The sequence below is a fragment of the Parambassis ranga genome, chromosome 20, assembly GCF_900634625.1.
Source record: "Parambassis ranga chromosome 20, fParRan2.1, whole genome shotgun sequence".
Taxonomy (NCBI): Eukaryota; Metazoa; Chordata; class Actinopteri; family Ambassidae; genus Parambassis; species Parambassis ranga.
In genome coordinates, this window is record NC_041040.1 from 4,553,796 (window position 1) to 4,578,416 (window position 24,621).

Genomic DNA, 24,621 nt, shown 5'->3' on the forward strand with positions numbered 1-24,621 from the left:
ATCTGTTCATCTGAATGCTAAGATGTTATTTTGTTTGCTGTGTAAGATGTAACATATTACAAAACAGCATACACAGTTTTTATTGTTTAAAATAATGACATCATGGACTGCTGGCCCTCGGAGAGTTTCGCATTATTGAATCTGGCCCTCCCCAAAAAAAGTTTGGCCACCCCTGCATTAAGGTATACCAGCGGGGCACACAGGTAGTGATGGTATCATTTTTAATACGAGAGAGAGAGAGAGTTTATAATGCACTTTACCTGCAGTGAATTGTAGGCTACAGCAGCTGTTTTGATGGAGCTCTGTGCAGACACCCCCCCTCTCTATGCAGGCACAGTGGAGACGGGACCAGGCAAGCACTCAGGAAGATTTAGCTGAAACCGCTCGACCCTACTGTCCAACATGATCCTGCTTCATGCACTCAGACACAGAGTCCCCTGTTAGCCAGAGCTAAGACTGGTTTCTGTTCTTGACCTAAATCCAGTCTAGTTTAGTAAGATCCCCATTAACTGCTGCCAAAGCAGTAGCTCTTCTTCCTGGGGTCTGTAGACTTCAAAAAGTATTCTTAACATAAAACAATACATTATACAGACAAAATGGAGTGCACACATTCCTACATGACAGTACAGCAACGTACTAAAAACTAAAACAGTGAAACAGCAGCTCTACATTATTCCTTATCACAGTTACAGTTATGCTACTATAGGGTTCATAAGTTCCATAGTTTTTCCCCTTCAACCATTCAACAGTCTGCTGTAAAGTATTTTTGGCATTTTTGTAATAACAGTGTTTCTAATAAAGTTAATAACAGAATAATGAATCCTACCGTTTCCACTTAGCCAAACTAGCTGGTATTCAGTTCTCTAACACTAGTCCTGAAAGGGCAGCTTAAAACTACACCAGCTGCTTTATTTGAGCAACTTGCACTTTGCTTCAGTTCATTTCAGTTGTACTTGACCAAATGATTGAACAATAATCGAAATGTGATCAAACTAATGATTCTACTGGTGTTCTCATCACTGGATTTGGAATACATTTTCTACAGTGCTTGACACCTCCAGACTCAATAATGTTTGATTTATATGACTATTCCAATTCAACAAACTGTCACCAGTCACACCGAGTAGCTTTACCTCAGTGACCTGTTCTATTACAGCACCCCCCAGTCAGACCCAACACAGGTGGATCTTTACCAGAGACCTGGATCCCAACACCATACATTTACTTTTCCCTGCATTAATCACCATTTTATGTCCCTCATCCAATTTTCAATTCGTCTCAGTTCGACTTGTAAAATATTACTAAGTTCAACAGGGGTTTGTGTGGACGTATAAATAGAATCATCCTAACTTCCTAAATTCAGTCTGTTTGTTACAGAAACTGTAAAAAATGTCCTCTGATAGCTGTTAAAGTCAGTTAACCTTAAAGGCTGTTTGGACACAATAATGTTCATCTGATCATTGAAACTCATCTGATTGATTATCAATCATTTCATCTGTTATTCTTTATTCAGATTGTGTGGCTGCGGTCTGTCAGAGATCAGCTGTGCTTCTCTGGCCTCAGCTCTGAAGTCCAACCCCTCCCATCTGACACATCTGGACCTGACCTACAACCATCTGCAGGATTCAGGAGTGGAGCAGCTGTGTGGTTTTCTGCAGAGTCCAGATTGCAGACTGCAGACTCTGAGGTCAGTTCTCTGTCTGATACTGTTATATGTCTAATTTAAATCCTCACAGAGCTTCTGTTCATAAAGCTGTAAATGTTCTTTTGTTCATGTTTTTGGTGCTCCTGTTTTAAATGTACTCTGCTGTCATAAAAACAAGTGTTTGTTAATATGTAGAAAATGTCCTCTGTTTAAAGTCAGTTAACCTTAAAGGCTGTTTGGACACAATAATGTTCATCTGATCATTGAAACTCATCTGATTGATTATCAATCATTTCATCTGTTATTCTTTATTCAGATTGAGGGACTGCAGTCTGTCAGAGATCAGCTATGCTTCTCTGGCCTCAGCTCTGAAGTCCAACCCCTTCCATCTGAGAGAGCTGGGCCTCTGGACCTACAACGACCCACATGATTCAGGGTTGAAGCAGCTGCTGGATCTTGAGCAGAGTCCAGACTGCATGCTGCAGATTGTGAGGTCAGTAGAGGGGTGGAGTCAGTCTGTGCTGCTTTCAGCTGTTTTGTACTAAACACAGTCAGTATCACAGATCCAGTGTTTCCTGTGAAGCTGCTGCCTTCTGATTGGCTGCTTCCCTCAGTGATGCTGTGAGAATGGTGACCTCCATGTCTCTCTGTCAGAGACAGACGAGACGTCCATCAGCACACAGAGACTCTGTCTTTAAATGGGACAGCAGGACGTCCTCAGTAAAGTCTGTGTTGATGACTCAGCAGTGTGTCTCCACTGTGAGTGAAACCTGCAGAGGACACAGACTTGATGCTAAAAGTCTGCAGCTCTGTGAGCTCGGAGCTCAGTGTGTTCACTCCAACACGTTAACATGAGAGCTGGAAGGAAGCAGCTGCTGCACTGCTGCTCTGAACAGGACTGAAGTCCTGCTGCTCTGAACAGGACTGAAGTCCTGCTGCTCTGAACAGGACTGAGGTCCTGCTGCTCTTTATACTGGATGATGCTGCTGATGGAGGGAGTCTCTGTCCACACTCACTCACCTCCACACTCATTCTCTCTGCAGGTGGAGGGAATGAAGAGGATGGAGTGTGTCCTGATGATCCACACAGGGAGATCATCATCATCATCATCATCCTCCTCCTCCTCCTCCTCCTCAGATGGTCTCTGGCAGCAGTCAGACTGTGTCTCAGTAAAGGTGGAGCTCTCTCTGCTCCGTCAGTCTGACAGCTCGTCTTCACTGAACTGCTTCACTTAAAGGTGGATGTTTCTCCCTGAAGAGCAGCTGCAGAGTCCGTCCACGTTGAAGAGACGTTCAGAACTTGAAGGAGGTCTTCAGGTGTCTTCTGCTCTGATCCTGCTTCCATCTTGAACTCTGTCAGTCTGTCATGGTGGTTCTCTCAGGGTCTCTTTGGGTTTGGACTCATCTGATCAGCTGCTGGTTCTATCTATCTATTGATTGATCATGAAGCTAACATCTGTGATCAGTTCAAAAAATCCTGAAAATGAACAATTTATCAACATTTCTGACAGAAACTGTAAATGACCCCAAAGTAATATGTACATGATTACAGGCATTTAAAGCTTTTATTTTGATATTTCCTGCTGAGCCAGACCTTTATTTTGATAGAACTGATGGCATAAAGGGTTAAAAAGAACCAGACCAGGAGTAAAGCCTCAGTCCAAGGGGCCATCAAGGTGTGTTGTGTGTCACAGTGTAGAGGATGTGTTGTGTTGAGCTGCACTCTGAGTAAGGTGTTGATGAATGTGGCTGATGTTTAATGTGACACATGGTTTAGATGTTGACTTTGTGCTCATGTAACACTTGTGTCACTGGAAAGAAGTGATTAGCTGTAGATAAGCCGGCAGTTTACTTAACAACAAATATTAAACAGGTTAATAGAGTAATAAAAAAATCAATAAATGTATCAATAAATATCAATGAATATCTACAGTACAGTATTACAGTGTAAAATAAACAAACAGTATCAAATGTCCTGTTGGTTTGGTCCTTCTTATTTAAATGCTGGTTTGTTCTGGTTTTGTCTGTTTATCTCAGACCGGTCTTTAATATTCTGCAGAGCTAATGGTAGAAACAGTTACTTTAATTCTCAGCTAGTTATCTCTGTTTGTTCCGTTTTTCTTGGAGTTACCTGCTCCCTAAAGAAAAGAGTTAAGTGTTCAGGTTAGTTCTGTGGGATCTTTTCACCTTTAACTCTTACTTAGGCAACAAGGTAAGTACAGTGAGGTCAATATAATTTGATCACTTGAGTCAAAACATTTGAATATTTGGTACAGAAGCCTTTGTTAACAGTTACAGAGGTCCAGTGGTTCCTGTAGTTCTTCACCAGGTTTGCACACAGGAGGGATTCTGGTCCACTCCTCCACACAGATCTTCAATAGATCTGTCAGGTTTCTGGGCTGTCGCTGAGCAACACAGAGTGTGAGCTCCCTCCAAAGATTTTCTGTTGGGTTTAGGTCTGGAGACTGGCTAGGCCGCTCCAGAACCTCGATATGCTTCTTACAGAGCCTCTCCTTGGTTGTCCTGGCTGTGTGCTTCGGGTCATTGTCATGTTGGAAGGCCCAGCCTCGACCCACCCTCAATGCTCTGACTGAGGGAACAGATGGGCCTGGACATGTGCTGGTTTAAGCAGGGGAACCTTCAGTGATGCATGATTTCAACCATGACGTCTCAGAGTATCTCTCTCTCTTTGGCTCTTTGGTTTTGCCCATGTTGCTACGACTTTGGCTGATTGTGGGGTGCACAGGTGTCTTTATGACGGCTAACGAGCTCAAACAGGTGCTACTGATTTAGAATGATGAGCAGAGTGTAGCTGGACTATTTAAACGCACAATAACAGGTCTTTGAGGGTCAGAAATCTGGCTGATCAGCAAGTGATCAAAGACTTATTAGACACAGTAATTTACAAATAAATTGTTAAAAAATCATACGAAGTGATTTCCAGTTTTTATTTTTCTGTCTCTCACAGTGGAAATGCACCTGTGCTGAAAGTTCTAGACTCCTCCATGATTTCTAAGTAGGAGAACTTATCGACCTCACTGCATGTAGGTACCCTTTAACATTTAACAATAATACATTAACCCTGTCACATACATTTACCTATTCACACCTCAATAACTCGGTAATCATTTCAGTTGGCGGATCCCCTTCCACTTTGGTCTGTCAAATGTCTCAGTTCAGTATGACTCGGGTCATAGAACTCAGGTCAGCTGGTTCTGCTCAGACCCTCACAGGGATCCGTTTGCAGTGTTTCAGTCCTCACAGGTTATCCTTCCTTGGTGTTGATGAATGTGGCTGATGTTTAATGTGACACATGGTTTAGTTGTTGACTTTGTGCTCAGCTCTGACTTTGGTTCATGTCCTGTGAGGAATCATTAAAAGTCTGTAAACCATCAGTTCTGGCTGACGTCTTTGGACCGGATGCTGCAGAAACACTGACAGAGTCTGAACTGTAGAATCATCAGCTGTGTTCACGTCCACACACGTTGCAGCGCTGCAGCATGTTTGTGTTGTTGTGTGTCTTTTTGTGTCCACTGTTGTGCTCTGACTGTGGGGCTGCAGACGGAGCAGAGACTCACATCAGCTGCTCCCATCATGGTCTGAATGTGGACAAACTGTCTCCAGGCTGTCCTCCTCTTCCAGCTGTTGTTGTTGTTTTGTTGTTGTTTTTTTTTTAGTCTGATCTACAAGCAAACACATCAACCAACAGTAAGATGGTAACGTTTTCTATTTGACTCTTGGGTTTTTCCTGGCCGCTGAGCCAAACCTTGTGTTGATCTTCAAACGCGTTGATCTTCAAACTGTAAGTACCTTGTCTTATCTGTGCTCTTTGGCCCGTGTGCCACTCGCTCTGTCCTCTCTCTTCCTCACCCTCTCCCGTTATGGTAGGGTTTTAGTCTTGGCAAAGAAATGTTCATTTCAATCTGCAAAAGGTCTTTAAGATCTTTTAGGTCCAAACTGGTTCTCATTGATGGCTCCACAAGACTCCCCCCCCTTCTTTTTGCACACACATCCACATTAACCCATCCATTGCCACACACAGCTTTCAGTGCTGGTTTTCATGTGTTCCTCTAGGGAAGTCTACAGAAGGTAAGACCGTTTTCATTGTGCTGCTTTTTACAGGGCTGCCGTGTCGGCCACATGTCTGTTACTCTGCCCAATGTGTCATTAGCCCAGTGACTGTGCACCTGACCAATTTGAAAGAATTTTCAACTTTGACAAATTTGAATTTCACACGACGAATTTGACTTCACGAATTTGATGGAGACTGTCGCTCCGCTGGCCTGGGAACGCCGGTGAGGGGGAAGTCTGGGTGTCCCTGCTTAGACCGCTGCCCCCGTGACCCGGCCCCGGATCAGCGGTTGGAAGATGGATCGATGGAATCGATTTGATGCGATATTTCATTTTGAACATTTCTCAACCACTTTGAGTGGCGCTGAAGGCATGAAGAAGGCTCCTACAAGAAGGCTGGCACAGATCAGCTGGATCCAGAAGCAGCCTGAAGCCTCCATCCTTCAGCTCATCGACAGAATGACTTGAACAGGACAAACTGTTAGATCTGTTGTAAGAGTTCAATGATCTGTAACATCAGCAAATGTCTGTACATTTAAATGTAACATGTATGAAATGTTGCTGCACCTCTTTGTAAAGTGCATGAGTGTGATCAGGAGGTTTTAATGTAAGAGTGACTGTAGAAAACATTAGGACATGTTGAAGTAACTGTATCTACACCAGGAATGTTTTTAATTCTGCAACATGTTATACCAGGGGTGGGCAATTATTTTTTTGGAGGGCCACATATCCATCCATCCATTAGAAAAGCAAAGGGCCACATTTGTTTCATAAATAATAGTATGAATTGAGTTGGAGATCACTGGCACAGTATCTACCTTTATGAATATGCTCTTGTTACATTTTCATCACTGTAAGCAGTGTTTCACACAGACCAATGTGTGCTGGCATCTCGGTGTCACATCGGTCGGAGAGTTGGTCATTGGGGTTTATAAAGGTTAAATATGCACCTGCATGCTTATCTGTGACAGTTTTAAAGCTACAAGAATTTCTAGTTGTTAGTTAAATCTTAATTCCCTCAGTTAGTTCTGAGTGATAAGATGAATAAATACATGCTTACCTGAACCCTGCAGGACCTTCCCCCACCTCAGCTCCATACATTACAGGGGTGTAGAATGAGTTTGCTCAGACAGACCTGTCCTTTCTCATGTTTCCTGGATGACTCACCGAATTGAAATTAAAGTTCTTACTTTAATTTGAGCCTAGTTTAGTTCTAATCTAAGGAATGGATTACACAAACATCTGAAGCTGAAGGTTTTTATTTCACTATATGAACTCAACACTGACCTCATGTGTCAGCCTGTTCTTGTTCTGTAAAATGACATTTTCTGGTAAAATAAAGGTTCAAATAAATAATGTGATATAACCACATAAATACATTAACAGCATAAATACTATAATCAGATATATGGAACTACTAAAGTTACAACAAGGCAACTAACTGATTAATAAAACAGCTTTTGGTGTTATTATTCATGTGACTATGGGCATATGACGTAGTTTATCTCAACAGTAACCGTGTTTCACCTCAAATCTCCTAATGTTTGCTGTTACCAGCTCTGTCTGTGCTGAGTCAGGGTGCGATGTTCCATCATCTTCTCTGTGAACATATCCGCCGGTCCGGGTTCCTTCAACAGTCATGGTGCGTTGAAAGGAGGAGCGGGCGGATCAGCTGCTCTCGGTGTGTGCGCATGCGTGTGCGCTTATGTGTGTACGTGTGTGTGAACGCGGACGGGAGGGAGTTGATGATGTGAACCGGTCTGTGTGTTCAGAGCCGCCGCAACACGGTAGGCAAACCAGGCAAAAGACGGACGGTCAGTTAGCGCCACCATTCATCTACAGCTGTTTTGGCCCATTGACACATCCAGACTCCCCCCTCGCCCCCACGGGGCCCTGAGTCAGCGCTGCTCGGAGCAGAGAGGAGCGGCTCGTTCAAAATAAAGGAGGAAGGACACACTCTGCAGGCTGCAGGGACAGAAGCAGAGGACAAAACAAGAGAGGTAAGAGTCTGTGACACAGCTCAGCCTCATCTTACTCCACCACTGTTTGTCTTTTTCACATTGTGTCACTTAAACACTTTAGAGACGCAGGCTTCACGTCACTACAGCCTCCTTCATGCTGCAGCCTGAACGTTCACTGTGAGTCGCTCTGCGTACAAACGTCTGCTAAATGAGTTACAAACGTCAATATAATGACGTGATATAAAACGTAAATGTATATAAAAACGTAAATGAAGCTGTAAAGTAGCTTGTTAGCTCATGCAGCAACAGTGTGTAGCTGCTATGCTAATGCTACTTTAGCTCGTTTAGCATTAAGCTAAGTGCTGCTGTTACAACTTACTGTTAGAGTTAATGAGCTCTAAACCACAGCAGGAAAAACTAATGTATGTATTTATAGTGTTTATTAATGCCCAGGTGTTTCTCTGTAAATAACAAGCTAGTTAATTATTGTCATATAGTTGTTATTTTATGGCTTTCATAAGTTGTGTTTTTCATCAGGTGCTGTGCTTAAACACCTGTCTGTGTCTCCTCATGAAGATGCCACAACCTCCACAGATGAAGGTCTGTGATGAATAATCTGGATTATTTACAGTGTTAGTTATCAGGCTGATCATTATGGTCTTATACCACACAGGTCATGTGGAGCCCTGTGAGGAAACTCCAGAGGACGTCCCAGCAGCAGTCCAACACCTGAGAGCCTCCACTCCTTCCTCTGCTCCTCCAGCACCTGACCTGGTAACAGAGGAAGGGTCCAAGGTGTCCAGGTCTCACTGATGATCCTGCACTGTGGACAAACTTCATAACAATACTAGTCATCATATCTTGTGTTGTCAGTGGTGGAGGAAGCAGTGAAGTTTGGTACTTAAGTGAAAGTACAATTACCCAATACTCAAGTAAAAGTAGATGTGCTACATCAATGATCCTACTTAACCAAAGTCTTAAGAACTGACTTTTAATTTCCAAGAGTTTAAAACGAGGCAACTGGACTCAAGGATTGTTTTTGTTCTTTTAACTTGGGGGATACATAAAAAATACATGAAAAATTACTTAAGTACAGTAACAAAGTACAAATACTTAGTTACTTTCCACCACTGTGGACAGTCTTCAGAGAGTACATATTTCTATGATGTATTTTGACTGTTGTACAGTTTTTTTATATTTCTTTAAGATAATATTTATATATGTGTGTTCACACATTATTTAAATAAAAGGTTGCTTATATAATCATCACTGTACATGTCTTTGTGTTTGGGGCGGCATTTCTATAGAATCTAGTGGCTCATAGGGCCCCAGTGTGTCCTTCTCGCCTGGGCCCTTATAGTGTCAAGCAACGGCTCTGTGTGTGTTTACTGCTCACTCCTCTGTCCTCTGTGTGTGTCCAGGTCCACTCTGAGTGTGTGCTGGTTGTATGTTGAAACTAGTTTTTAAAACGATCAAATCCCAAAGCTCTGAAAGTTGGACAAGATCTGAGCTTTTTAAGAGCAGATGTCGGCTGCAGCACCGCAGTAACATCTGAATGCGCCGTGGCGTTTCTTCACGCTTTACCGTACATTTCAGCATAGTCGGGCAGCATTTTTAAAGTGTACACAGCGACCGTGTCTCTCCAGAGAGTAGATGGGATGAAGCAGTACAGCAGCGTGGAAGAGACGAGGAGGGTTGTTTTTTTTTTCTTCTATTGTGTGCACGATCCACGGGCCGCATTGTAGACGCAAGCGGGGCGGATGTGGTCCGCGGACCGTACTTTGCCAGGGTCTGATCTAGAGAGTTCAGGAAATGATCCGTGTGACTCACGCTCCTACCAGGGCCTTCAGAGTGTAGAGTTTAGTGTTACTGTAGTTTTGATCACTTTGGTTCATGTCCTTTGCAATGAAAATCAGTTTTATATATATATATATATATATCTGTATGTATGGATGTGTGTTGGCAGGAGTTTACTGGCAGTGACATCTGTACAGGCAGAAGTAAAGTATTAACAGGAGCTCTCGCTGCATTCTTTATCAACACGGCTCCACCTAGATGCTGAGAGACAACTCACTGTGTGAGTACTTTTACTTTGAATACTCTAAGTACATTTAAAAGTAAGTGCTTACTACTTTTACTGAAGTAGGATTGCTGATGTAGCACTTTAGATACTGTATTAAGATACTGTATTAATCCCCAGAGGGAAATTCATTACGGCTGCTGCACAAGCAGTGTCATACAATGACTAGCAAGGCGCGCCACAGGCTAGGGTGAAGTGTCTTGCCCAAAGCACTTGTACTTAAGTATGTATTTTACTGGGTCATTGTACTTTGACTAAAGCACCCAGCTCCAGTACTTCTTCCAGCACTGTTCAGAACACATGGCTCTGTGTGTCAGACCAGCTGCTGGGTCAGGTTAACAGCTAACACACAGTGAAGGACTCTGTCACTGTTAGCAAAGCCAGACTACATCTCCCATAATGCACCTGGCCTCATGTCAGACACACATTAACTCACCTGGTTTCTGCACCTGCAGAGGGAGGGGCAGTGAAAGTGAAAGTGTTTGTGTTCAGTCTCCATTTTGAGCAGCAGACGGTGACGCTCGGTGAGTTTAAACTTCTGTTTCTTTAAATTATTGTTATTGAAAATATGATCAGTGAGTGTGGACAGCAGGTGGTGATTGATCGTGTTCTGCTGTGTGTCTCGTTGTGTTCTGCTGTGTGTGTCAGTAAGTGGCAGTCCAGGCCTCCTGTGTGAGTCCAGGCCTTGAAGCCTCACCACCCTTCAGACGGTGGAGGTGTCAGAAAAGATGTGGTGGAGAAACGTTCACAGCCGGGCTCAGTCTGAACATTTGCTTGGAGCATAGGTTATTGAGCCGTGCTTTGATTGGCCGATAGGTCGCTAATTCCAAACAGCTGTACGCTGCCTTTGACTCGTTTATAGGACAGTCTGTAGGAAGTTCATCATTTCTCCGCTCGCCATATGTCAGATGAAATGAAATGTGTTTGTCAAGCACAAAACATGAGGCTTGAGAACCCTGGTTCATACTGACGTCTTCCTGTGAAGCAGAATTCACCAAAGGTTGTTCACTAACAGGATCTGGATCAAACCTCCTGTCTTTCAGTCTTGGATTCTGAAGTCTGTGAGCCTCGTTTATTTGAACAAAGAGTCCATAAAATGGATGCCATCCTTCCATGTTCCACAACACAGAATTATGAGGGGAGGAATTATGGGTAAAGAGCAGTTTCTCAAACGTCAGCACCTGGCTGTGGAAGGCTGATCATTTCAGGGCTCTTTGTCCCTTCAAAGTCGCCCCTAAGCAGAAATGGGAACCCTCCATCTGTTCTGCAGTGGACTGTACTGCACTGAATGCCGGGGTGCCCATCAGAACACAGATAGGAGGAGACAGGAGTCCTGAACCAGGCTCCACAGCATGTTCCCTCTGATATTTGGAGTGTTTCCAGCAGCCTGAAGTAACAGCTGAGTGATGTTCAGCCTGTTATTAATAAACATGTCAGACTTATTCATGCAGAGCTAAATGAAGCAGATTTAAGGTGATCGACTAGACCAGGAGAGTCTCAGTGATCTGCACCAGACCTGACAGAACACAGGCTCTGCCTCCAGTCTGTCTGTACAGGAAGTCTAAGTGAGGGGCGTCACAGATGTAGGTGGAAGAATGGCGCCATCTATGGTGCAAATAAGGCACTGCATGGACCAGCTGCCCTCTCGCTGCCCTTAATCAGCACAGTGGCACTTACACATGGATGAATGACAGACCACAAACCTGAGCCTTTATAACGCCGACCTTTACAAGAACCTGTGAGGAATATGGCACCATATAGATAAACATTCTTTAACCCTCTGACCCTGGAAGCAGCAACAGTGGATTTGAAGTCTGAAGCTTTTAACCCTCTGTTCTCTGTTTTCCTACTTGTGATCTGTGAATGTAGTGTTTTATTTTTCAGGATGAGATTAAAGTTAATGGAGCAGATCACCTTATAACTTCTGGGGGTGTGAAGCTTGGAGGACAAGGATTCATGAGTCTTCAGAGACCTTCAGCTTTAGACAGTAAAATACGACCTAGAAGAGACGAATCACCAGTCCCAGTCCACCAATGGTTAAAAACCTTTTCACAGCATTGAGTGTGGGGGTAATATTTGCATTTTGGAGGATGTTTTTAGTTATTACCAAACCGAGCTGTGTCACTGCAGTCTGTACTGGAATGTTCTCAGACCCAGAGCCTGAACCCCCTGAAGACCAACTGTGTCAGGAAAAACTCCCTTTAACAGGAAGAGACCTTGAACAGGACCGGCTCATAAGGAGAACCTTCCTGCTGAACATCTGCATGAGAACATGTTCAGTCCTCTGATCTCTCTTTAAATGTGAGCTCTGAAACCTGGATCAGCTGAACCCAGCTCCTCTGTTTGTTGTTCACAGGTTAGAAACCAGCTCAGTGCAGAGAAGCTGACTGTTACAGTCTCTGAGTGATCCTGGTTCAGGTCTGAGACTGACTGAAGATGGATGGTGGTGTGGAGGAAGAGGAGGGCAGAGCAGGACCACCAGGATCCATCTGTGAGTCTCTGAAGAGTGGACATTCCAGATTTGAACCTCCAGACTTCAGTGCTGAACCTGGACCCTTCAATCCAAAGTAAGACCCTGCTGCTGAGTCCTGTATGTGTCTCATGTGAATCTCTTCTGTCCCTGATGTTACAGAGGTTCAGTCAGAGCTTAAAGAAGAGGACTGTTATTGAACCATCTGATCATCAGATGATCAGTCCTTCATGTGTTCAGAGAGACTTCACTGATTGATCCATGTGAACAGAAACATTTGTGTTTGCAGACACAGAGGACCAGGATCCACCTGTGAGTCCATGAAGAGTGGACATTCCAGATTTGACCCTCCAGACTTCAGTGCTGAACCTGGACCCTTCAATCCAAGGTAAGAGCCCTGCTGCTGCCTCCACATGTGGATCAGTGAGGGCTGGGAGCTGAGGCTTGTTAGAAAGCCACACTGTGACTGTTTGTTGAGCTGAGTTTCATTGGAAGTTTCATATGTCCAACGTTCTTGAATGCATCTTAGTGTCTAACCTGTCTGTGTGTGTGTGGGAGTACATCGGGCCTCTGTGCACAGACAGCAGCATGAGGTGTAAACCTGCATGAAGGCAGAAAGCAGTAAAGACAGTAAAGCATGTACAGAAATGACATGCCTCCATGCACATAAAACAAACAACCTGAAGCTATTCAGCTTGTTTAGTAATAGAACAAGGTGTTGTCTGTTCTGTAGGAAAGGTAACCTTCAATGATTCTGCTATGATCTGGCACCTTATGTAAAACAAGATAAAACTGACTTGACCTAATTAATGTTGTTATGTTGGTGAGCTAACTAGCTAAGACGCACAATCCCTGAGCCTCGTGTGAGGGGATTTGTTTCCGTTTTATGATTCATGGGACATATTTGAGTGCTGAATATATGTATTATGAGTTCTACTTTGTTGTTATTACAGACCACAGTCAATAAATCAGCCATGAACAGGACATCTGCATCCTTGGTTCTTTAACAGGAACTCAGCCACAGCTTGCCACTCTGAACCAGTTAAACTCCCAGAGACAACACAAACTCCTTTTAAGGCTTCAACATAAAAGCTCTCATTTCTTCACATGAAACCTGATTTATTATTATTTGAATCCGTTTTTATTCTCCTTCATAAAAACAAACTGCTCTTCACAAAGGTTTCTTTCTAAACAGGTTTCATCTGATTCTGTTTGGATTGATCTTCTTAGGTTTTACTCTGACTTTGTTTGCAGACACAGAGGACCAGGATCCACCTGTGAGTCCATGAAGAGTGGCCGGTCCAGATTTGACCCTCCGGACTTCAGTGCTGAACCTGGACCCTTCAGTCCAAAGTAAGAGCCCTGCTGCTGAGTCCTGTATGTGTCTCATGTGAATCTCTTCTGTCCCTGATGTTACAGAGGTTCAGTCAGAGCTTAAAGAAGAGGACTGTTATTGAACCATCTGATCATCAGATGATCAGTCCTTCATGTGTTGAGTGCTGTTGAAGGCATCACACCTGCTGAAGAAACTCTGTGCTGTGATGTTTCTCCAGAGGGAGATTGTAGTTTCTTTCTCACTGAGTATCTCCCTGGTTTATTGCTGTGTGTAGATGCCAGAAGGTGAGATGAATGATGTTCTAACCAGCCGAAGTTTGTAGCTAATATCATGTATTGTTTAGTTAAGCATTAGTTCGGCATGGGGCGTTCAGGAGGTGCAGCTGTGAGCTCCTCCCCGCCTCACAGCAGCTGCAGTCAGAGCAGAGAGGAGACCCACAGCACCCAGCATCCAGTCGTCCCGCCATGGCTTACAGATGTAAACAGCATATTTAAATGGCACAAATAAGAATAATGCTGACACCAGTAACGTTAGCTTAGCCTAGCATAGTCAGTGGAGTTCAGTGTATCCAGCTAGCATGTCACAAGTAATGGTGAACAAAACACACGCTCTCTAACTGCTGATAGGACTGTGCTCACCTGTATGTACGTGTAACGGTCTCTGAGTCCTGTCTCCGCGTTGTGAATTATCGTCTCTGCGTTGTGTATTTTTATATTAAGACAAATCCACTTTTGTTTTGGCTCAGCTCGCCGTTTATTGAGCGCGTCCACACAGACAGTATGGAGGGGGGCGGGACACCACCTGGAAGCAGGAGCACAACCTCTCACACACAATGGCCTGAGGTCCGTGTCGAACACACACACTGTAATACAAAGCATGAAATTAGGGAACGTAGCATTTAAGCTAGCGATTCCCCCACAATGCAGTACACTTAAAACATATTAACAGAAATAATACTGCACACTCTAGGCAGTGGTGCTTTTGAAAACATTAAGTTACCACATGTGGGTATTTACCATTTACAATGCATTTAAGAACATAAATATCTCAGTGCTAGCAGAGCTCAAGACCACACAACTTACCACGCGGACAGCATGGAGGATACTGGCGACAGCACTAGGGCGTACCCAGGTAAGTCCACAGGGACTCCATAGGTGGCGCCAGTTCCCACTGTCCACAGGTGAACATGACAACTGTGACATACATACCTAATATTACAGTGGCAAGTGGAACAATTATTAAGGGACATTATTACCCTGTTACACTCCCCCCTGCTGAGTTCCACTTGCACACCCAAACCAAAACCAAAAAAATAAAATGAAAGAAATGAACAAGCAATGAGAGAACAATATGCATCCAGACACTCCAGGCACCATAGAAAATACAGAACAGTTTTACAAAAACAGTGCAAGGAACAATGAAATAAGAAAAAAAATATGGCAAGACCCGCTTCCCTAAAAATAAAAAACGCATCCCCGATTCATTACTACTGAGGACACAGTCAGAAATACAGCCACAAAACATCCAGTCAAAAAGACCACCCTCAAAAAGAGTCAGTGAAAGAAAAGGCTGGCCAAACCTCATCTCAACACACGGGAAGGAAATATGCCTGTTACATATTCCACACACGTTGCAACTGTAAATCACCTCAGAAATTAAAAATTAGGGATCACACATCCGCCACCGTTACATACCAGGGAATAATCAAAATAGAAAAAGGATCCACACATCCTGAACCCACAAAATGAAACCAAACACTGTGAGCAAACAACAACTAAGATGCAGAAACTGCTTTGTGATGCATCATCTCAATAAGCCACACGACAGGTTTCAACAGCCGTCCAGCCCTGGACCGAACACCAGACCTGACACTAGGAGCATCGTCATCCCCAGCACCAGCGCCGGCATCACCCACACCCCGCACCTCAGTGGCTACAATGGGGCACAGCGAGCCACTACTGACAGGCTGCAGTGGACAGAAAGAAGTCTGATCAACCAGCGGCTCAGGCAGATCACCAATGACTGGAACAGAGGAAGAAACACTGTGCTGACTAACTGCAGCGTCCTCAGGGTTTGAAACAGTCCGCAGGCTCACAACACTTGAAGTCCTAGACGGCAGGACAGACACCCACACCCTAGTCCTATACTCAGCTGAGTCTTCAGAAACCCCAGCCACCGTCTCATTCTCATCAGAGAGGTCCACAGAGCCAGAAACAGGACACTCAGCCAACCCATCCTGCTGAACCAAAGTCAAAGGAAGAAAATTAACAGGCATTATCAGATTGCGATGTACCACCTTTTCCACATCAGAGGAAGCATGCTGAATCTTAAACGTGTGGTAGGCGTCATTCTTTCCAGTCACAACATAAATGACATTCTCCCAGCGGTCAGCAAGTTTCCTCTTTCCACGGACACCTTTGTTGGCCAGCAACACACGATCACCTACTTCCACAGGCGCCCCACGTACCTTGCGGTTATACAGATCTGAATGTTGCTGCAACTGCCTGGGTGCCACATTCTGTGCAATGGCCATGGCCTCTCTCAGTTCTGTTCTCAAAGACTGAACATAGCGATCGTAGTCAACAATCTCTGGGTCGTCAAAAACAGAGTCAAACAGCATATCAACAGGCAGTCTCGGGACTCTCCCAAACATCAGCAAAAATGGAGCATATCCCGTTGTTTCATGCACTGTACAGTTGTAAGCAAAGGTCAGAGACTTCAGAGCGTCAGGCCACTTTTGCTTTGCCTTCGGAGGAAGGGCACGAATCATGTTCCCCAATGTTCTGTTCATTCTCTCACAGGAGCCATTGCCCATGGGGCGATAGGGTGTTGTGTGGGATTTCTGGACACCACCGACACACATCAACTCGGCAATTAGAGCACTCTCAAAATTGCCCCCTGATCAGAGTGCAGGCGCTGGGGAAAGCCATAGATGCAGAAATAATTGTGCCACAGCTGATGAGCCACCGCTTTTGCAGATTCGGACACACGAAGGCATGTGCCATTTTGGTGAAATGATCTGTGACGACTAATACGTCCAAAGACTTGTTGGATGAGTCCTCAGCCATCCAGAAATCGACACACACCAGCTCAAGGGGCTCAGATGTCCTCACATTCTCCAGAGGTGCTCTGGCCTCAGGCTCCTGTGATTTACTCACAACACACCTCCTGCAACACCGCACATACTCTGCCACATCCTGACTCAACCCCAACCAATAGAACCTCTGCCTTGCCAGATACAGAGTACGCTGCCGTCCCTGGTGGCCAGCGTTATCATGGACACCCTGCAACACTGTTGAACGCAACGAAGATGGGACAACGTACAGGTAAGACTTTTTCTTGTTCATGATGCCTTTAACCACACGATACAACACACCTTCTTTCATAGTCAGCTTGTCCCAGTGCCTCAGCAACTTCACCACCTCAACTGGTTCCTTAGCACGCTCTCGTCTGGAAGGTCTCCGCTTTCTCTCCACAAAGAATATCACCCTACTCAAGATCAGATCACATTGCTGCTTTCCCTTCAATACATCCCGAGAGAGCGGCTCTGAGCCTGCATGCTCTGAAGACAAAATAGTTTGCGAGAACTGAGGCAGCAAAAGTGCATGAGGGCACACCCGCTCATCCTGCTTGTTATGCGCAGAGATGACCGCCGACACCTCATGAAAAGTCAAACTACCAGTCCCCATGACAGCCATGCAGTGAGAAACTACAGGCGCACAGCCTTCTTGGGCGTCATCAGGAGGATGTGCAGAACAGCGGAAAGCCTCCTGTACACCATGTACACACACTCCTTCCGCCTCAGCCAAAAGGTCACCGTAGGGCACTCTAGTCAACCAATGCAGAGCACTGGGTTGAACAAACGGCTCTCTGCTCAGGGCATCAGCCACCACATTCTTGGGACCCGGAATGTATCTGATGTCAAACTGGAAGGGAGCTAGTTTAGCTATCCATCTCTGCTCACACGCATCCAGTCGAGCCTTGGACAAAACATAAGTCAAAGGATTATTATCGGTCCACACAGTGAACTGATGACCTCATAACCAATGATAGAATTTATCGCACACAGCCCACTTCAAGGCAAAGAACTCCAATCTGTGTGCAGGATACCTTGACTGGGCGTAGCTGAGTGACTTGCTCGCAAAGGCGATCGGCCTCGCAGTTGACCCGCCAGCAGGAACTTGCGACAACACAACTCCGAGTCCGTTACTGGACGCATCCACAGAGAGCACAAATGGCTTACCAAAGTCAGGGTGAGCCAAGGTAACCTGATCCAGCAGGGCCTGCTTCAGCTGCATGAATGACCTCATACAGTCTTCTGTCCAGTCTTCAGCACACAGCTTCCGCCGAACCTCCTTACACTTCCTCCCCTTTCCACGAGGACCCTTGCTGCCTGAGGTAAGACCAAACAAGGGCTTTGCAACAGCTGAACAACCCTCAATGAACTGTTGGTAGAACACCACCATGCCAAGAAATGACCTCACCTTCCGCTGCGAAGGAATGTTCGTGCCATGCTCCATAAGATCTGTCTCAGTCAAGGAAGTGATAGCCGCCACTTTATCAGGATCAGATGTAATGCCATCAGCGCTAACAATGTGACCTAAGAACTTAACAGATTTTCGGAGGAAATGGCATTTCCTTGGAGCAAGCTTGAGGTTGTGGGCCTTCAACCGCTGAAAGACCAGCTCCAACCTCTCCAAAGCTAGTTCTTCTGTGGGCGCAAAGACCAAGACGTCATCCAAGTAGCACAAAAGACTAAGGAAGTTCTGGTCGCCAAAAATGCCTAGCATCATCCTCATGAAAGTCGCCGGACTGTTGCAAAGACCCTGCGGCATTCGATTGTACTCATACAACCCAAATGGAGATGTAAAAGCAGTGTACTTTTTCTCTTCCTCATGTACTTCAACATTATAGTACCCAGACGTGAGGTCCATAGTTGAAAACAAAGCATTACCACCCAAGGCTGCCAGGGCGTCGGCCGGATGAGGAAGCGGGTGGGCGTCCTTGATGGTACGAGCATTTAACCAGCGAAAATCATTGCAGATCCTTAAATCACCCGACTTTTTCCAAACCAGCACCAAAGGAGACGCAAACTCACTGCTTGACTTCCGTATAATTTCACGCTCCTCCATTTCATCCAACGCCTGTCTGAGCTTCTCATACTGGGTGGGAGGCACCCTTCAGCAAGGCAGCCGGAAGGGATTCTCATCCATGAGTCTTATCTGGTGGAGACAACCTAGGAGGAGACACCACAAGAGGAGCTTGTGGGGGCACCACAACATCACCAGCAGGAGCCACATGGTGCGCACAGGAGCTAACTTCCTGCTGATGCTGAATCATAGGTGCAGCTACCGTCAGTTCACCAACATTGGGAAGGGTGGCATAAAAGTCGGCTAGAGGCATGCTAGAAGAAACTGAGTCCCACCTTCACAACCTCACGTGCCCTCCCCACCAACCTACTGAGCACCTCCTCGGCCTGTTCAGCAACCGGCACTCCTTTCTTCTTCATGTAGGCCACCACCACAGCTTCCCACTCCTGCACTGAAAATGTGTCATTGCCATCACCCTTGAAACTCACATGCTCCTTAACATCAGACCTAACTATAACATTAAGTTGTGACGGATCAGTTACCCCAACCAAACTAGGCCCCAACCCACAGCCTAAGCGTGACTCAATACAGGAGGCTATGCTCTCACCGATTGAAATCCCAATTTGTGACGCCAAGCCTGACGCCAAACATTCTCAGATGGGGCGTCATCCACCAGCTGTCGAGGTGGAGACCCACCTTGGTAAGGCACACTATCAGAGCAGGCCGCAGTCAAGTTCACAAAAGCAGGTTTAGGGGTAGATGACTGCGGAGAAAACAAAAACTTTGCCTGCCGGCACCAATACTTGGAGCCACAGGCGGGGTCACCAAACCCCTCCCCTTACCATAAACCATATTACCATCCATAGCTCAAGCTATGGGCAAGAGAAAACAAAGAAAAGTAAAATAAAATACACAAATCTCTTCAGTTTCAAACAAAAAAAACAGGTGACCAAACAAAACTAGGAATGAGCATACACAGCACAAGAAAAATAGGTAATCAAATAAATAAATACAAAAATATGCACAGTAGCAATAAAAAAAAAATTATTTGTCCACGGTCCCAAAGTTCAACAACTTTCCTTTGTCCTTTCTGTCAATCAGATGTACATGACAGCATCAGCAGCCTCTCACAGTACACCGTACCACTGCTCCCAGCCGCACGTGACGGCACACACCTGCAACGCTGATTCCTGCGCAGCAGAGAGAGCGCCGTCCGGGTCCACTGAAGCTGAAGGCGATTGGTTCACACAATTCCGGCGCTGCGCGAGCTCGGGTCACGGCACCATTGTAACGGTGTCTGAGTCCCGTCTCTGCGTTGTGTATTTTTATAGTAAGACAAATCCACTTTTGTTTTGGCTCAGCTCGCCGTTTATTGAGCGCGTCCACACAGACAGTATGGAGGGGGGCGGGACACCACCTGGAAGCAGGAGCACAACCTCTCACACACAATGGCCTGAGCTCCGCGTCGAACACACGCACTATAATACAAAGCATGAAATTAGGGAACGTAGCATTTAAGCTAGCGATTCCCCCACAATGCAGTACACTTAAAACACATTAACAGAAATAATACTGCACACTCTAGGCAGTGGTGCTTTTGAAAACATTAAGTTACCACATGTGGGTATTTACCATTTACAATGCATAAAAGAACATAAATATCTCAGTGCTAGCAGAGCTCAAGACCACACAACTTACCACGCGGACAGCATGGAGGATACTGGCGACAGCACTAGGGCGTACCCAGGTAAGTCCACAGGGACTCCATAGGTGGCGCCAGTTCCCACTGTCCACAGGTGAACATGACAACTGTGACATACATACCTAATATTACAGTGGCAAGTGGGACAATTATTAAGGGACATTATTACCCTGTTACACTCGCACACCTGTCTGTGTGTGTGTGTGTGTGAGTACACCTGTCTGTCTGTGTGTGTGTGTGAGTACACCTGTCTGTGTGTGTGTGTGAGTACACCGGGCCTCTGCGCACAGACAGCAGCATGAGGTGTAAACCTGCATGAAGGCAGAAAGCAGTAAAGACAGTAAAGCATGTACAGAAATGACATGCCTCCATGCACATAAAACAAACAACATGAAGCTATTCAGTTTGTTTAGTAATAGAACAAGGTGTTGTCTGTTCTGTAGGAAAGGTAACCTTCAATGATTCTGCTATGATCTGGCACCTTATGTAAAACAAGATAAAACTGACTTGACCTAATTAATGTTGTTATGTTGGTAAGCTAACTAGCTAAGACGCACAATCCGTGAGCCTCGTGTGAGGGGATTTGTTTGTGTTTTATGATTCATGGGACATATTTGAGTGCTGAATATATGTATTATGAGTTCTACTTTGTTGTTATTACAGACCACAGTCAATAAATCAGCCATGAACAGGACATCTGCATCCTTGGTTCTTTAACAGGAACTCAGCCACAGCTTGCCACTCTGAACCAGTTAAACTCCCAGAGACAACACAAACTCCTTTTAAGGCTTCAACATAAAAGCTCTCATTTCTTCACATGAAACCTGATTTATTATTATTTGAATCCGTTTTTATTCTCCTTCATAAAAACAAACTGCTCTTCACAAAGGTTTCTTTCTAAACAGGTTTCATCTGATTCTGTTTGGATTGATCTTCTTAGGTTTTACTCTGACTTTGGAAAGTTTTTCTGTGAGTCTCTGAAGAGTGGACATTCCAGAAACCTGCAGGAAGATCTCAGTGGTTAAAGACAGCAGCTCATTCATGTTCATGACTTCCTGTTTCTCTGAGAGCGTCTGAGCTACTCGACACTTTCTGATGTTTTAATAACAACTAGAAATAATTTACTGATGAAGACATGTCTCCACAGAAAGAGGAAGAGGAGCGACGTCTGTGAGGACGAGCAGCTGCCAAGATCAAAACGAAGACAAGGACAAGGTAAGACTGGACATGTGTCTGCTGAGGGACTCTTTTCTGAAACTGGACTTGTGGTTGTGTTGTGTTGTACAGACATGAAAGATGTCTCATTGTGGTCCTTGTCTTTCAGCAGATGTTGGTCTGCAGCAGGTTTTAGAGGAACATAAGGTCAGTCTGAGGAGGAGATGTGAACATGTGACTGAAGGAACTGATGAAACAGGAAGTGGAATCCTCCTCAACAGGGTCTACACTGAGCTCTACATCACAGAGGGACAGAGCGAAGAGGTCCAGTCCCAACATGAGGTCAGGCAGCTGGAGACAGCTTCCAAGATGAAGACCCTCCATGAGACTCCAATCAGGTGCCAGGACATCTTCAAAGCCTCAGCTGACCAACAGACAGCCATCAGAGTGGTTCTGACGAACGGCGTCGCTGGCGTTGGAAAAACCTTCTCAGTGCAGAAGTTCAGTCTGGACTGGGCCGAGGGCTCAGAGAACCAAGATGTCAGTGTGGTGGTTCTGCTTTCCTTCAGGGAGCTGAACTTGATCAGAGATGAGCAGCACAGTCTTCTGACGCTGCTCCATGTCTTCCATCCAACATTACAGAAGGTCACAGCAGAGCAGCTCGCTGTCTGTAAACCTTTGTTCATCTTTGACGGCCTGGATGAAAGCAGACTTTCTCTGGACTTCAGCAGCAGTCAGCGGCTGTCTGATGTCACACAGAAGTCATCGGTCCACGTGCTGCTCACAAACCTCATCCAGGGGAACCTGCTTCCCTCGGCTCTGGTCTGGATAACTTCCCGCCCTGCAGCAGCCAATCAGATCCCTCCTGCATGTGTGGACAGGCTGACAGAAGTACGAGGCTTCACTGACGCCCAGAAGGAGGAGTACTTCAGGAGGAGGTTCAGTGATGAAGAGCTGTCCAGCAGAATCCTCTCCCACATCCAGACCTCCAGGAGCCTCCACATCATGTGTGCAGTCCCAGTCTTCTGCTGGATCACTGCTACAGTTCTGGAGCACATGTTGTCTACAGAGCAGAGAGGAGAGCTGCCCAAGACCCTGACTGACATGTACTCACACTTCCTGCTGGTCCAGACCATCAGGAAGAAGCACAAGTACCATGAGGGACATGAGACCAGTCCTCAGGAGCTGACGGAGGCTGACAGGGAAGTTCTTCTGAAGCTGGGGAGGCTGGCCTTTGAACATCTGGAGAAAGGAAACATCATGTTCTACCAAGAAGACCTGGAGCAGTGTGGTCTGGATGTCACAGAGGCCTCGGTGTTCTCAGGAGTTTGTACACAGATCTTCAAAAGAGAGAGTGTGATCTTCCAGAAAACAGTCTACTGCTTTGTTCATCTGAGCGTTCAGGAGTTTCTGGCTGCAGTCTACATGTTCCACTGTTACACCAACAGGCACACCGAGCTGCTGAGACGGTTCCTGCTGGACTCAAAGCCAGAGTCTTTACTCAGGAGAAAGCAAAATAAAAAGAAAGATCCAAAAATTTCATGTCTGAAAGACTTCCTGAAGAGAGCCATGAAGAAATCCCTCCAAAGTAAAAATGGCCACCTGGACCTGTTTGTTCGCTTCCTTCATGGCTTCTCTCTGCAGTCCAACCAGAGACTCTTAGGGGGCCTGCTGGGTCAGAAAAAGAAAAATTCAAGAACCATCCAGACAGTTATCAACAACCTGAAGGAGATGAATACTGATGAAATCTCTCCTGACAGAAGCATCAACATCTTCCACTGTCTGATGGAGATGAAGGACCTCTCAGTCCATCAGGAGATCCAAGAGTTCCTGCAGTCAGAGACCAGATCAGAGAAGAGCCTCTCTGAGATCCACTGTTCAGCTCTGGCCTACATGCTGCAGATGTCAGAGGAGGTTGTGGAGGAGCTGGACCTGGAGAAGTACAACACAACAGACCAGGGACGACTGAGACTGATTCCAGCTGTGAGGAACTGCAGGAAGGCTCGGTGAGTCCAGATGTGATGATGATTGTGAATCAGTGTAGATTAGTGGTTCAGGTCTTCACAGATCCACACTGTGTGGTTCTTCAGAGGTCCATGTGTTCATTGGAACATGTCAGCTTTTGTCTCAGATGTTCTTCAGCTGTGGAAACTTGGATTTTTCAGCTGTTTCTGTTTAAAGCTGTTGAATGAATGAAGAAGTTTTCTTGTTGTTTCTAATCATTGTTCCATTTGACAGATGTTCTTCTGTTTGTGTGTGTTTCTATACAAATCTGATCATTGTTGACATCAGTGTGTAACTGTAGCTGCAGCAGCCGCTCAGTAAGAACACTCAGAATGTGTCTCTGATGAAGACGTCCTCATGGTGACTCTGTGGACTCAGACATGGGTCAGATCTCACTGACAGACTATGGACAGCATGGAGGCCTGAATGGAACTCCATGTTCTCTGCCTTCATCTGCAGATTACAACACAGATTAACAGTCTGTTGAGGATTATTGATACATGTCAAACACAGTCAGATCAGATGAGCTGAGGCACTGATGTGCAGAGCAACATGTCCAACAGGACGTGTCCAGCTGTCTTCAGATGAAGTCCATATAAAGTGTCCTCTTTCATAATAACATGTTTTCTAATGTTTCTGTCATCACAGACTTTCTGGCTGTGAACTCTCAGAGACTCACTGTGAAGTTGTGGCATCAGCTCTGAAGTCCAACCCCTCCCATCTGACAGAACTGGATCTGAGCAGTAACAATCTGGGGGATTCAGGAGTGGAGCAGCTGTGTTCTGGACTGCAGAGTCCTCACTGCAGACTGCAGACTCTGAGGTCAGTTCTCTGTTATTATTTATGATCAGGTTTATGAAGAATGGAGGTCCAGATTGTCTCAGACTGCACAGAGCACCTGTCAGGACTGACAGACAGAACAGGGAGCACAGACAGTTTGAATGAAGGAGCATCATGGTCCTTCATATCAGCAGGTGTCTCCTCAGTCCTCGGTGGTCTGATGACAGATCAGCTCCAGTCTGGTGTTCACAGGTTCATTAAAGAGTCGTTGGTGTCAGGGATCATTCTTTCTGTCTGTGAAGAAATCTGCTGAGAATCTGACTCCAAT

The 24,621-nt window shown here is 45.4% G+C and overlaps 1 protein-coding gene across 21 annotated transcripts in view; it reads left to right on the top strand.

The window, feature by feature from the left end:
- Positions 1-24,621, top strand: part of LOC114453318 (NLR family CARD domain-containing protein 3-like) — a 444,189-nt gene that overhangs the window by 155,201 nt on the left and 264,367 nt on the right. For 3 of the 21 annotated variants that reach the window (XM_028433143.1, XM_028433144.1, XM_028433146.1), the window contains 2 exons: positions 12,516-12,614; positions 13,481-13,579. The exons of 16 other annotated variants lie outside the window; for them this stretch is intronic. In XM_028433143.1, coding sequence (XP_028288944.1) covers positions 12,516-12,614; positions 13,481-13,579 — 198 coding nt within the window. Of the gene's footprint in view, positions 1-12,515; positions 12,615-13,480; positions 13,580-21,501; positions 21,570-21,678; positions 23,516-24,161; positions 24,336-24,621 lie in introns of all 21 variants that reach the window. 2 more of the 21 variants (XM_028433179.1, XM_028433180.1) reach the window with 1 other exon arrangement.